We start from the raw sequence: 15,686 nt of genomic DNA on the forward strand, positions 1-15,686 counted from the left end.
GGCAGTGGCACTGAAAGTTCTGGAAGATCAATTGCTGCTGATATCAAACAAAAACTTTAATTCTGAATAATTTCTTCGCATCAAAAAATTGATTCTGTGAGGAGATTTCTTATGATATTATGTAAAAAAAAAATTATATTATGTAAAATTGCACTGTCTGGCCAATCGCCTACAGTCTTTCGTCACATATAAACCTCAATTTGTTTTCAATGATATATTATGACAGATTTTACCCCAAAAAAAAAGAAAGACATGTGCAGCTCTTATCTGTATGGACCAATTAAAAGAATTTCATCTTGAGACAATATTTCCTGGTGCTGACATTTTTTTTGGAAGAAGAAAAAAATATATAAAATTAAAAAATATTCCATCTTTTAAATATATAAAATAAAAAATTTGTATTTAAAATTTGTAAAATAAAATTTGAAAAAATATATGCAACTAACCGCACCCTTTACAAAAACGATAAAAACTACGTTTCTAACAAACATGCCATAGACAAAGTCTACTAAAATTTCTTAGTAATGACTCGTATATGATATGTACGTGTAGCTAATGGATATGCAGGAGAATTAAATTGCATTAGATACCAACAAATATTTCTAGTTGACAGTGGCAAGCAATATCAAAAAAATGATACGGAAATATGCAACCTACAGAGATAACGTTGGCAATGGCAATGCTCACAAAAAAACCCCAACAACAAATAAATCTGGGTGAAAGAATAATGATTTGATTGTTTTCTATATTTATTTTGTTATTTTTTTTTTTTGCACTTTGTGGTTTCAGTGATAATTAGAGATGGTTAGATATGAATACATTTTTGCAAGATTCAGATAAAGATGTGGCGTAAATAATTTCAGCAACATTTATACTTCTGTTTGAGTGCAACTATTGGTAAATGGTCAATAATTTAAATTCGACCAAGTCTGAATCTATTGTTAATGGTGTTTAATATAATCTTTCAGATCGATGTCATATTATTTCTTAAAGTGTCTGAACTAACTTAAAGCCATCATGTCCAAGCCAACTTGACCGATAAATACATTTCATACAAGTTTTTGACATTAAATGAAAATCATAATTTTATGTCATCTCTGATGGCAATATATATATACATATATATATATATACATAAACAAAATCAAATATTAGCTTTTTTTGTTTAAATAAAATATATCGAAACGGTTGTCGATAATAATGCACCAACTAGCAAAAAACGAAACCCCAATGCATTTACACTTGGTATAACAACTGAACCTTAATTCCAACATCAACAGTCGTGGCTGGCTTCGTCATTATCTACAAAACGCAAATTTTAATTTACAAATACTAAAAGAAATTGAAAATAAAAAAAACATTCCTGAATTTGAATTTTCTACCTACACAGCAAATACAGCCCTGTGTAGATAGTGCAGAATATGTTTGTTGATGTTGTTGTTTTGTTAGTGTTTGGAATAGGGGCTAGTGGTAAGGGTCGATAGGGGCTGTAAATTGACTATGTACACATACATAGTTATTTGAAACGAAGAATAGAATAGAAATGCTACCAATTTGGTTTCAAGTATGAACAACAGCACAGTGGTTTCAAATGGATTTATGTAGAAACAATATCGATCCCCTGCAGAGTGGATTATGTCTAGGTAGCAAACATTTTGAAATTGGATGATTAAAAATATGTATTTTTTTTCAAAATTTAACTGTTTTCAAAATATACATATACAGTGAACTCTCGATAATGTAAACAGTCAAACTGACATTAAAGTATTGAAAAAAATCAGTGAATTAGTGGTAAATAGCTGGTCAAATCGAAAATGTGAACAAATTCGAAAATATGAACTACATCGACATTAATAAACTTTTCTAATATCTAATTTTTGAAAAATATTAAATTAATATTAAATCTTACAAATCAAAAATAATAGGCGTGGATTTTTTTAATATGTAATGAATAAATTGTTTTAAAAACGAGAAGTGTTTATAGACGAGCTGAAGGGAGTCTTTATAGACGAGCTGAAGGGAGTCTTTATAGACGAGCTGAAGGGAGTCTTTATAGACGAGCTGAAGGGAGTCTTTATAGACGAGCTGAAGGGAGTCTTTATAGACGAGCTGAAGGGAGTCTTTATAGACGAGCTGAAGGGAGTCTTTATAGTCGAGCTGAAGGGTCTTTATAGACGAGCTGAAGGGAGTCTTTATAGACGAGCTGAAGGGAGTCTTTATAGACGAGCTGAAGGGAGTCTTTATAGACGAGCTGAAGGGAGTCTTTATAGACGAGCTGAAGGGAGTCTTTATAGACGAGCTGAAGGGAGTCTTTATAGACGAGCTGAAGGGAGTCTTTATAGACGAGCTGAAGGGAGTCTTTATAGACGAGCTGAAGGGAGTCTTTATAGACGAGCTGAAGGGAGTCTTTATAGACGAGCTGAAGGGAGTCTTTATAGACGAGCTGAAGGGAGTCTTTATAGACGAGCTGAAGGGAGTCTTTATAGACGAGCTGAAGGGAGTCTTTATAGACGAGCTGAAGGGAGTCTTTATAGACGAGCTGAAGGGAGAGTCTCTATAGACGAGCTGAAGGGAGTCTTTATAGACGAGCTGAAGGGAGTCTTTATAGACGAGCTGAAGGGAGTCTTTATAGACGAGCTGAAGGGAGTCTTTATAGACGAGCTGAAGGGAGTCTTTATAGAAGGGAGAAGGGTCCTTTTAGACAACTTTAAGGAAGTTTTTATATTAATTAATATACATACATCATTTTCTTCGAAATATTTTTTCCCATCCTCTAATATCCTTGGGCATTTTGTATCCAATCAGTATTTTAAATCCGAAGCTACAATAATTTGCTTTTCGGGTTTTAACAGTGTACTTCCGCATATAGAGGTCCTTTTAGACATTTCGAAGGTTTTAACTACAATTATTTTACATGAGATTCTTTAATCTGATTTCTTAACCCTTTCAGTATTTTTGTCGAATATATTCGACATTTAAAATTACTCTCTTTCTTTACAAATTTTCGGTTAGCCTATGTACCGTTACAATGGATGTCTTTGTTTTTGATGAAAGACAGACAAAACTGTCCGAGGGTTAAAATAAGAATTGCTTTTTTTTAAACTCTGTACCTTCATATGATTTTAAATACAAAATTTTAGATTTTTATTCCGACAAAATTTTTTTTTTGACACTGAAAATGTTAACTTTCTAACAGAAAATGTTCAAAAAAAAAAAAAAAAAAAAATTTAAAATATTTTAAACACACAAAAAAAAAAAAAAATTAAAAAAAAAAAAAAAAAAAAAAAAAAAAAAAAAAAAATTTAAAAAAAAAAAAAAAAAATAAAAAAACGAAGAGAAATTTAACTTAATTTTCAATAAACTTTCCAGAAATTAAAACACTGTGCAGCGATAATACCGATCTTTACTTCGTATGTACATATCTATCGACCTTTAGGTTTCTTACGGGTATTCTAGAGTGTCTGTGTGTGTGAGTTTACTTAAATAACATAAAGAGGGTGCAAACTCATCCCCTAAATATGCTACCAAACATTTCAAATTGCCATGTTTTTCAATCTATTCACTAAAACCCAAAAAAGAAAACAGAGATAGAATTAATGTACCTACGAATGTGTTGGTATATGTGTGTGTGCACGTGTTTCATTGTGTCTGTATTGCAGTAATGTAAAACTCCATTTCATATACATTTAATGAGTAAATGAAATTGTTGTTGCCTGGGTTCTGCTGATTCGAAAGTATTAACGCTTCGGCGGGTAGAACAGTGTGTAATGAAATGGCAATGCCAGCATTCTTATTTTGTATTGCAAACTGTGCGGTTGTCTCTTTTCTGTAAACGCTCAAAGAGAGAGTATTTTTTTTAAACGTCAAAACTGTGTATTTCTTTGCATTTCATTAACGTCAAATTAGAATCTGATTTGCTAATATAAATTTTTGTGTGTAACATAAAGCTAGTTTAATTTTGTACTTAATTATTAGAATACTACCGGAATTTAAGTAAAAAATTTTATTTGAAATTTACTTAAAAATTCGGTTTAAAATAAAATTTAGTTGAATAAGCAGTCGGTAAAGATAACGAAAATCGAAGTTAAATTCCGAGACCGGTCTGCAAGTTAATATTCTGCGTGTTTCGAAATTTCTGGAATTGTTGCATTGCCAACATAAACATACAACAGTTTGAAACACTTTGGCAACCAGCTGCCGGTACATAAGTACTGTTTACATCGATTCTTCTTCTTTTCACTGTGGATTGTGGACAACGTGGTTATCGGCATTTGGCGCCTATTTGAAAATCAATAAGACCAACTCAGGAATTCCGGATAATTAAAGGATATACACAATTTCTATTATTTGGGAATAGTTGACGGAAGTTCACAATGAGTTTCCACAAAAGTAACTCTCGGACGCCTTTGGCGCCAACCGAATATACCGTAAGTTTTTTTTTCTAATTTTTGTATATAAAAAAGTAATTTGAAAATTAGTGGCCATAGAGTGATAAATCAATATTTATGATGCAATTTATAAAATAATTTTTTAACAAAACAATTACTATGTCTGTTGTTATAACTACCAGTAACAAAACAACAACAAAACCTCCCCTTTTGGAATGGGTATTTATTTAAGTATCTAACATAGATAAATTCCATGCAATTTTATAAACATTTATATATACAGACATACGTAGATATAGAATATTGGAAAATATTATTATCAATGACATTCCTGACATTGTGGTGGTAAAGGTTTGACGTTATGTGCAGGGGGAACCCCAAGAGTGTTATGTTATATAGATGAAAATAACAGAATAAATTAAACTTTGGAGGAGGGCTGAATAACTCTTTATAGACGAGCTTATGGGAATCTTAATAGACGAGCGAAAGAGAGTCTTTTGTAGAGGAGCGGAAGTGAGTCTTTGTAGACGAGCTGAAGTGAATCGTTATATACGTGCTGACGTGTGTCTTTATAGACCAGGTGACAAGAGTCTTTATAGACGAACTGAAGTGAGTCTTTTTAGACGAACTGATGTGAGTCTTTAAAGACGAACTGAAGTGAGTGAATGGAATCTTTATAGACGAGCTGACTCTTTATATATGAGCTGAAGCTTCGAGTGATTTTAGATGATTTGAAGGGTACCTACATAGCCGTGCTGATGCAGAGAGTATTGTGAGCCTTTATAGATAAGCTGAAAGCTGTGATCGATTTAGGACGAGGTGCATAGAGAGATTTTCTATAAACGATATGATTGGAGCCTTAGTAGGAGTGTTGAAGTATGATTTCTAAAAGAACAACTGAAGTCAGGGAATCTATTATGAATGTTTAAAAGCCGCTTGCCTGTATAAACGCTACGAAGTTTTGTAGTCTTCATGCAACAGCTTAAGATCGGAAAGTTTCATACATTTATGTTCAAAGTATCTGGAATTTTGTTGTTCTAAAGAGTGGGGTTATTTGGATATATCTAATTTCCTTCTTTACAATAACATACTCCAGGTATAAGGTATATTGATTTAATTGGTATTTTTGGAATATTCGATTTTCGGGTTCTTAGAGGGTAAAATACTACCAAGCTTTTACGCAGTTTGCAATTTAAGGTTTTGTAGTTTGGTTTCTCAAAGGATAAACAAAATCTTGGCAGAAGATGAGAAGATAGGTCCATACATTGACATGGCTCCCATGTAAGGATCCCAAACGATTTTAGTTATTTATAAGACATGGACCTCATATTTTCCTACCGAAGAGGCTGACATTTGGTATTTCGGGTAACCAGAGGGCAGAATACCTGGAAAATTATGTTTGACTGATTTTTTGCACTTCCAAGGTTCAATATTATTTCGAATTTTTTAGTAGACTAACTGCCGGCATGAATTTAAGATTCTAACTACAGGACAGAAACGAAGGCGTTTACAAGCATGGAATTTTCTTTAAATTTTTCTAAACGGACCACTTCGACCGTATCCTTGTCTTTGAATTTATGTTGAACACACGATCTAAATTACCACAAATTTAGATTTCATAAATTATTGAAATGAATATAGATAGGTCTATTTCAAATTGGGCATAATTCCCAAAAGTTTTGTTCGGTTCTACACATATCTAACATAGTCTATTTTATTGCTTTTAATGACTCACATTTTGACATACCTAATTACGCTATGAACACAAGCTTTTTGTCATAAAACACTCAGTATTATAACATTACACTTTTCTAATATATATAAATAATGACATACAAATACGCTCATACATAGCTACATATCCGACTGATAATAGGGTGGATTGTAGTGATTTGTAATTTCATTTATTAAATACCTAAATTAAATACCTAAATGCCTACGGTAACCAAACCGATACAATTTGTCATCAGACTATGAATGATTGTCAGATTGAAAATCGGAAATAATTATGATTCAAAAAAATTTTCAGTCGAGCCTGTTCGACTGAAATTACTATGTTATATTTTAAATTCGATGCATTCAAAATATTCTATATGAGTATTAACAATTATACTTATTTAAAATATTCGCTATAGAAAATGATTTGTCTTACAGAAATTCTTTAGAGGAAATGGCTAACGTTTTAATTTTATTGACCGAATTACGAAAATTTCGAATAGTTACTTTTCTAAAATACTTCGATAAAATATGGTAATTCGGATTTTATCTTTCAGTTATATTGGCTGTAGTATCATTTAAAGTTTTCAAAATTAAAAAAAATCACTTTTCACAACTATTGTCTACTTCTTTCTGGTAGTGGACACACCACCATATTTCCTGTATTGTTTTCTGTTGTTTTCTAAAACATTTTGACACGCTGACCAGCAGCTGTAAATTTTCGTTTGTTTTTAAAACGCCTCACATGTCCACTACGCCCTAATGTTACCACAAAACACCCAATTTACCAATGGAAATTTCCATTGTGCAAACAATGCGATCATAACTGCAGAGGAATACATCACCCTGCACACAGTCTCTCATACATTGGCACGCAGACATGCTCAAATCTTTTTCATGATCAGCATAAAAATTCTCGTTTCAAAAAAAATAAATACAATTAATAAATACTGGTTAGAGTTTTTTTTTTGTGTTTTGTGTTCTTACTACCTACTGTGTCAGCACATTGTTTTGGTATCCATTTCAGCCCACTGTGAATTGAGAACGGGTAAAATGATTTTAAATGGTGTAGAGTCTATGTTACACGGTAATCAGATAATCAGTCACGGAAATATTTAAATCTACCTATAATATATTAGATCTAGTTTTGAAGTATGACAGTTGTTAAATGTAAGTTAATATACATTATCATATATGTACAAAAGGGAAATGTCAAAATTATTGCCCATACATTATTTTTGACAGATGACAGAGTTAGAACATTATACAGAAAATGTTCTTCAGGTAACTAGTGGAGAGATACTGGTTTCAAACTATATTCCAGATTTGGTAAATTCATATTTTATTAATCTGAAGATTATCCGGGCGAAGGTTTTCTACCCACGATCATGAGGAATTCAAAAATAAATAGATAATAAAAATTCATATCCTTTCGAAGTATTTCAAATTGAATTAGAACATTATAAGGAAGGATACAGAATTCGGTAAAGGCATGCATATAACCACAAATCATCAAGATCTTTGAATTTTTTTTTTACAACTGTTATAAGGAAGGATACACAATTCGGAAAAGGACATGCTAACCATTACAAGGGCGAGTTAATTTTTTTTGTACAAACGTACCACCATGTGTTGTGTTATTTACAGTGATTTGACTTAAAATAATGACTTAAAATAATTTTTCACAACTTTTGAGTATTAATGAACATTAACTGCTTAGAATATTTCAAGGTGTTGCAAAGTTAATGACAGTATTATAAGGAAGGACATACACTTGAGTGAAGTGTATACACATCTTCGCAGACTTAATTCCAAAGGTCTTCTGGAGTTATTTTTATCGAAAAGGAACACTATGAGGGTGATAAATAAAGGCTTTTTCCAATTTCAAGCTCTTTATATATTCCAATTACAAGGGCTATGAAATTCTGTTTTTAATACAAACGTACCACCATGTATTGTGTTGTTTACAGTGATTTTTCGGGAAATCATTTTTTTACGGCTTTTGAGTATTGATGAACTTTAACTGCATCGAATATTTCGAGGTGTTGCCAATTGAATGACAAAATTATATGTGAACCTTGAGGATGAGCCACAAAAACGAAAGATGTTCGTCGAAGTAGATCTTCGGCGGTCAACTTGTGTGCGGTACACCGCAGTTTGCTTTCTTGAAGCCTTCACACTCTCACACATGTCAACCTGACGGTTTTCTACCTTACAGCTCCAATTATGTATTTTGGGTTCACATTGGGTGGAAAATCGTCCTAATAAAAATTATCAACATTGGTCTACTTTTTATGATCGGCCCACCTCAAATTCCGATATTTTATGGAGTTTGGGCACGTTTTTTAACCGAATTGGCTGTAAGACGGTATTTTGAATTCATATTAGGTAGAACATTTTCATACCAAAAACCAGTAAGGAAGGACTAGGCCGACTATATGACTTTCACCACTTTATGTATGTTGAACATATGTATCCTAACAATTTCGTGTCAATGTTCCCTCGAAGGGGCATACACTTTTCAGCAACCTATGTTAAATTTAGTTTCAATCGGGCAATTTAGAACTGGTTGCATACACAATTTCGGGCAATTTAGAACCGGTTGGGACACATTTATGGAAATCGATTTATAGCAAACGATACACGCTACTCAGTATATTGCACTGTTAAAAATATAGCCTCAATCAGACACCCTTTCGAAATATATATGATACGTTGTGAAAAATTTCGTGTCAATCCGACAATCAAAATATATATAGTGGCTTTGGTACACAATTTACATTAAATAGGACGAAAATATATATGGGAGCTTTATCTAAATGTGAGCCGATTTTCTCGGAATTTAGCACACTTCATTCTAGACTTAATATACGTCATGCCAAATTTCGTGAAAATCGAGGAATATATAGGGACTTTGGAACACTATTTACATAAAATCGGACGAAGATATATATGGGAGCTATATCTAAATCTGAACCGATTTTCACGAAACTTAGCATATGTAATTCTGGACTGAATTCAATGCGGTATACCAAATTTCGCGCAAATCGAAAGATATATAGGAACTATGGTGCACCATTTACATAAAATCGGACGAAAATATATATGGGAGCTATATCTAAATCTGAACCGATTTTCTCGAAACTTGGCACACATAATTCTAGACCTAATTCAGTACTCTATGTCAAATTTCGTGTAAATCGAAAGATATATAGGAACTTTGGTGTCCCATTTACCTAAAATCGAACGAAATATATATGGGAGCTATATATAAATCTGACCCGATTTTCTCGAAACTAGACCTAATTCAGTACTCTATGCCGAATTTCGTGTAAATCGAAATATATATAGGAACTTTGGTGCCACATTTACCTTAAATCGAACGAAATATTTATGGGAGCTATATATAAATCTGACCCGATTTTCTCGAAACTTGGCACATGTCATTCTAGACTTAACTCATTACGCTGTCCCAAATTTCGTGCAAATCGAAAGATATACAAGGACTTTGGTGCACCATTTACCTTAAATCGGACGAAACTGTATATGGGAGCTATATCTAAATCTGAACCGATTTTCTCAAAACTTGGCACACATCATTCTGCACCTAATTCAATACGATATGCCAAATTTCGTGCAAATCGAAATATATATAGAGACTTTTGTGCCTATATCGGTCGAAAATATATATGAGAGCTATATCTAAATTTGAACCGATTTTCACCAATTTCAATAGGCCTGTTACAAACATATGCACAAAGACATAATACCCTGTACCACAGTGTGGTGAAGGGTATAATTATAATTATTAGTTTTTTTTTATGGAGAGCCCAATATAACGTTAGCCCTATTATTATGTCTTGATTTTCTTTGGGTGTAAAATATGTTGTCATTTATCAGGATTCTACTGTTGTATTGTCTTTAATCCACATTTCATTATAATTTATGACAATTTTTCCATGTTTTTTTGTCTTTAAATGTCGCTAAATAATTTTTTTTCCGCTACAAGTACTTTTTTTCAATGAAAAAAAAAAACATCGTATTAATGAGATTCTAATGTTACCCTATGCAAATTAGATGAATTGTTAAAGAAAAAACAAGTTTTGTAACAAGAACTGGGGGATTTTATGTCATGTTTTTATCTCGAGACGTCGTAACATGAATTTGCATTTTTGTTTTCTGTACCGGAACAAAATAAGCAATTTATGGCAAAATGTTGAGAGTGTGACAGAGAGTTAGAATATTATGGAAGTAAAATATAATGAAAATATTTCAAAAATAATAAAAATAAATAAAGAAAAATTAGTGATAATAATTGGATGCTAGGCTATGAGAAAATGTTTTAATTCGAATTCGTGTTGATTTTGAAAACCGTAAAATTTTTTCTCTCTGAAAAATCTTAGTACTGAAGTAGGAAACTTAGAACTGTAGTAGGAATAACTCATAAACCAAACATTTCAACATTTGAACGTAACAATTTTTTTTATTTTTTTCTTCATTTGTAATAAGTTTGCAAACGGTGATGAAATAACTATTTTTTTCTGGAAATTATATATTTTACTGATAATTGTGTAACAATGCATCTTATTTAGAATACATATTTGAATAGTAGTTATCTGACTGACTGCAAAATTCACCTGGAAATGTCTTAATTAGTTTTGTAAACATTGAAAACTGTGTTTTTTTTTTCTTCCAATGAATATTATTAGTCATTTTAAGGGTGTTATTTTACTGCGCTTAATCTAAATGACAAATTATTTTAGGTATGAACAAATAAATGAATATTTCTGTGATATTCCAAGATAATGAATAAAATTCCGTCTTAAATAAATTACGAAAATTATTGGTCTGAGAAAGTTGAATTATAAGTAATATTACATAATTTACTTTTCTAAAAAAATGTATCAATCGGGTATATAAAGTCGTGGCACGTTTCGTTGAGATTGATATTGATCAAGCAAGGTTTAGAAATTATAATGGACAGACGGACGGACGGGTGGTACACATGCCTGGATCAACTGGGTTATACTTATATAGATTGGTTCTCATTTTGTGGCAAATACAATAAAATAAAAATTACCAATATCAGTCCAAATTCGCGAATAGTCTCTATATAATGGTAGCCATTAACTTCTGCTATATCATCCTGGCCACATAAAAGTCCCGATCGATTTTCAAAATTTTCAAAGTCCATCTCATTGTGAAATTGTAATACCGCGTTATTTTTCAAGATGCTATCCACCTTTCCTACATGAATAGCCAGTAACTATGCATTAGAGCTCGCAATGAATAAATAATATAATTTTTTTCCATGTGACCACAATACCAAGAGGCACCTACATGGAAATGCCAATAACTTATCTCTTTCTAAGTTTGTCGGATAGTTTTTTTGATCTATTTCCTTTAAAAAATATTATTATTACTAAAATGTGCCATTTCAAAGAATTTTGTGGTTTCCAACAAGAATGGCTCTCACCTCTAGAAAAAGGAGGGGCTTCATCATGCCATATTACTGTATAAGTACGCGGTTAAATGGTCTTTCTTTCTATGCATACGATATGTTAATATTTTTATTATATATATATATATATATATATATATATATTTTTTTTCAAGTAAAACACTTGAAAACACAATTTGAGTGAAGGTATTTTGTTTTATTTGTTATTTAATATTTGTAAATAAGAAAAATAATTCCAATTAGCATAGTTTTATAGTCCATGTGAAATATAAATTGATTGGGGTCCGCTCACTATATAATGTAATAGAATTATTGTAATAGTTCAATTAAATCGAATAGGAATTTATTCTTAATCTTTTGTGGAAACTGTATATTATTATATATTATTATACCCTACAACACTATGTTGTCAGGGTATTATAGCTTTCTGCTATATTGGTCCTAGACCCACCTTTAAGTATACCGATCGTCATATCTCGACTAGCTGAGTCGATCTAGAGATGTGTGTCCGTCGGTCCGCCCATCTGTCCATTATAATTTGTAAACACGATACAGGCCACAGTTATGAACCAATCTTTACGAAATTTTGCATGTAGGATGGGTTCTGGCCAATGAAGACCCCTATTGTTTTTTTGTTAAAGATCGGTTAATATTTAGGGGATGAAATGGATCAAAAACTTTATTTTTGTCTGATTTTCTGATCGCTCCAGAGGTCGCAATTATGGCCCAAATGTCGCGAAAGTTTACATGGACAAGGGGATTGGGCCAAGGAATAAGCATGTCTGTTTTGATAAAGATCTGCCAATATTTAGCGGGTCAAATGGACCCTGACTTTTGTGTGAAAAATTGCAAAATTTGTATTCTATAGTGTATATAGAATACAAATTTCGTAGGTACTCGGATGTGGGAGTTACACTTAAATATTTACAGGTAATTACGTATTTAGATATTATTTAGTAAACCGTTACCACACTAGAGGGCGGAAATTTAGCCCTGATCGGTTTGAAATTTTGCATGAGGTTCCACTTAAGGTCAAGAAGAACATCTATCATTTTCGGTGATGGTCAGATAGTAATTTTGGGATGTAGAATTTTTGTGTTTTTTTCGATTTATAGGCCACAATTATAAGCCAAACATTACAACCCACGGCGAAGGGAATCTGGAAAAGTAATTAGAAGCGCTGTACTGAATATTAATTATATTCGGAAAATATGTCAGTCTATGGAAGAGGTGCTGTTGACCTCTTATCGGGCAAGAGGCTGCAAATATCACGAAATGTTGCTCAGGCTCGGAAAAAAACATCCGCATAAAGTTAGAGTTTCGTGGTAGTTGTGTAGGGTATCGTATGGTCGTCCCCGTCCGACTATACTTCTCCGCTCACCGGTTTAATTTTAACCCCTTCCAATTCACTGTAATAAATTCCTATAAATGTTTACATCCCCACAAAGATCACAGAGTTTAGTTCAATATCTTTATTGAATGTCATCGTGACAGTATTGATAATAACGATGATGATGAAATTGAAGTCAATAATTCTTCGAGCACACATTTCACTTTTTTTAACGAATGAATTTTGCCACGCGATCGTTTGTTGTTGTTATTGTTTATTTATTTTTTAATGTGTCGTTGTTGTTGCCACTGTTTATTTTTTTGTTATATTTATTTATTTCATTATATAATAGCAAAAAACAAATACAACAAAAACAATGTCTGTAAAACACAATATCTGCTTCAAAATGCACTGTTTATTGTTTACATGATTGCGAAATAAGAACAAAAAATAAATAAAAAACAAAGAGTTCTGTAACACAAAAAAACTTCCATTCATTTTATTTTCCATTATTATGAGCCGGCATTTTTTTCCATATCTCTCACTCGGTCTCGGTCATGGTCTGCACTTGGAATCATTATCTTGAAATGAACAGAATAACGTAATTACGAAATATGGTTATAATAATTCTAAGCCAAAATAATTGTGGCGGACAAAATTAGGGGTCAACAACGTCAATGTATAAATGAACATGGATGAAACCGACAATGTGACACTCTACTCAACTGAGCCCAAAATCGAAGTTTTTGTAGATCAAAATAAAATTTGATGCAAAGAATCAGCAGGCGCCTTCAAAGTATTTAAAATTGGTTGGGCCCATTATTTAGGGGGTTTGGTTTGAATATCCATTGTAAATTGTCTGCAGGAAATTTGTTATCCTACTTCCATAGCCTGGGTAGGGACTTCAACACACCGAAATGGATCTTTATATAGAGGCTATGTGGCGAATGGACTTACCTTCCAAATTTTTAGCCAATTTTGTTATCTCTATGAATCCTCATTTTTAAAATACAGCAAATTTGGTTAAATACATCTAGATCAATGAGCAAAAATCGTGCTTGACCTGCATATTGGGGCTATGTCTAAACATTGACCTGCAAAATACGGCTTTAACAAGTAAAATACCGAAAACGAGGGCTTTGTCTTAAAAATATAGAAATACCTACCGAAAATGGTCCCTAACATGTCTTATCGATTTTCGTTATATACGGCAAAATTCTAAATTGAAGTTACAATAAATATAATTAACTTCTGGAATGGTACACTGCTGCTAATAATTACCTAGCGAAGCAGCACTGATTTCAACCTGGTAATTGGTCGAAAAGTGTCGAGGAAAATTGATTTCTATAAGAGATAGTAAGACAAGTAAAATCGTTGTTAATTTCGACCGAGCCCATTTTATAACCCTCCACCATGAGGAGCGTAGTTAAAATAATTTAAATCGGTCGGGACTTCTATGTGACGACATTGCCATGGCAAATTTTAGGTACGAAGATTTGACTTCCAATATAACCTAACATATCAAACATTAGCCAATGTTGTTGAGAAACGTGCCTAAAAATCCAAAAATACACAATAATGGGTATACCGGGTGTGCTCTGAAATTTAAGGGAACCCCCGCTTCTCGATTTTAATTTTTCATGATTTTCAATGGGATGGTAAATCTATACCAATGCTTGTTAAGGTTTGTAACTTTGCACATATATATTTGAAGATTTAAGAATGAAGAAAAATAATTTACAAAAAATTGTTGTTGTTGTTTTTTGTGATCAAAGAAAACATCTTATTTTTGATGGCGGGCATGATAACTGCTCACTGGAACATCGGAATCCGAAAATTCCAACGGTGTTAGAAAGAGTACATGTCTGGCTCTCGTATGAACTAGGATTACTGACTTCGCTCTAAAATTAACAAAATGGCGGACCTTTGAAAAAATATTTTTGGAAAATTGCCGATTTTTGACCAAAAACCAAGTTAAAAAACCAGTAAGGAAAGTAGAAAAGTCGGGCGGGGCCGACTATATGATACCCTTCACCACTTTGGGTATATTCAACAGATGAATGCTAATAGACGTCGAATTCTGCAACCTATACTAAATTTTTCATTTGTTCAGATATACGGTTGCTTCTTACAATGGGACAAAATTACCAAAACTCGGCAGAAAATATATATAGAAGCTCTATCAAAATCTGAACCGATTTCTACACTTTCCAAATTTCAAAATTTTAGTACGTTGTGCAAAATTTGTGTCAATTTTGTGTAAAATTGGACGAAAATATATATGTAGAAGCTATATCAAAATCTGAACCGATTTCAATGAGAATGGCAGAGATTATCTTATATTAACTTCTGTATTGTACATAATTGTGTGGCAATCGGACAAACTTTGGGTCTTTAGTGCACAATTTACATAAAATCGGAAGCAAAAATATATAGGAGCTATATATAAATCTCATTTCACTTAAATCTCCAGACTCATTTTAGTACACTATGCCAAATTTTGTGCAAATCGAAATATGTATAGGGACTTCGGTACACTATTTACATTAAATCGGACGAAAATTTATATAGGAGCTATATTTAAATCCAAACCGATTTTCGAGAAACTTAACGTGCACTATTCTAGACTTAATTAAGTACGATATGCCAAATTTCGTGCAAATCGAAGGATATATAGGGACTTTGGTACACCATTTACCTTAAATCGGACGAAAATATATATGGGAGCTATATCTAAATCTGAACCGATTTTCAGCAAACTTAACACACATAAATCTAGACCTAATCCATT

General features: G+C 32.4%; 1 protein-coding gene across 2 annotated transcripts in view; it reads left to right on the forward strand.

Annotated features, from left to right (window-relative positions):
• The window catches only part of LOC133322012 (proton-coupled amino acid transporter-like protein CG1139), a 76,663-nt gene that overhangs the window by 29,971 nt on the left and 31,006 nt on the right, over positions 1-15,686 (forward strand). The window contains exon 1 of one of the 2 annotated variants that reach the window (XM_061531081.1): positions 4,334-4,427. The exons of the other annotated variant lie outside the window; for it this stretch is intronic. Coding sequence (XP_061387065.1) covers positions 4,374-4,427 — 54 coding nt within the window. The 5' untranslated portion in view covers positions 4,334-4,373. Of the gene's footprint in view, positions 1-4,333; positions 4,428-15,686 lie in introns of those variants that run through there. 2 annotated transcript variants of the gene reach the window in all.

This window comes from Musca vetustissima, unplaced genomic scaffold (genome assembly GCF_032173495.1).
Source record: "Musca vetustissima isolate MV318-11 ecotype Yass unplaced genomic scaffold, APGP_CSIRO_Mvet_v1 utg8651, whole genome shotgun sequence".
Taxonomy (NCBI): Eukaryota; Metazoa; Arthropoda; class Insecta; order Diptera; family Muscidae; genus Musca; species Musca vetustissima.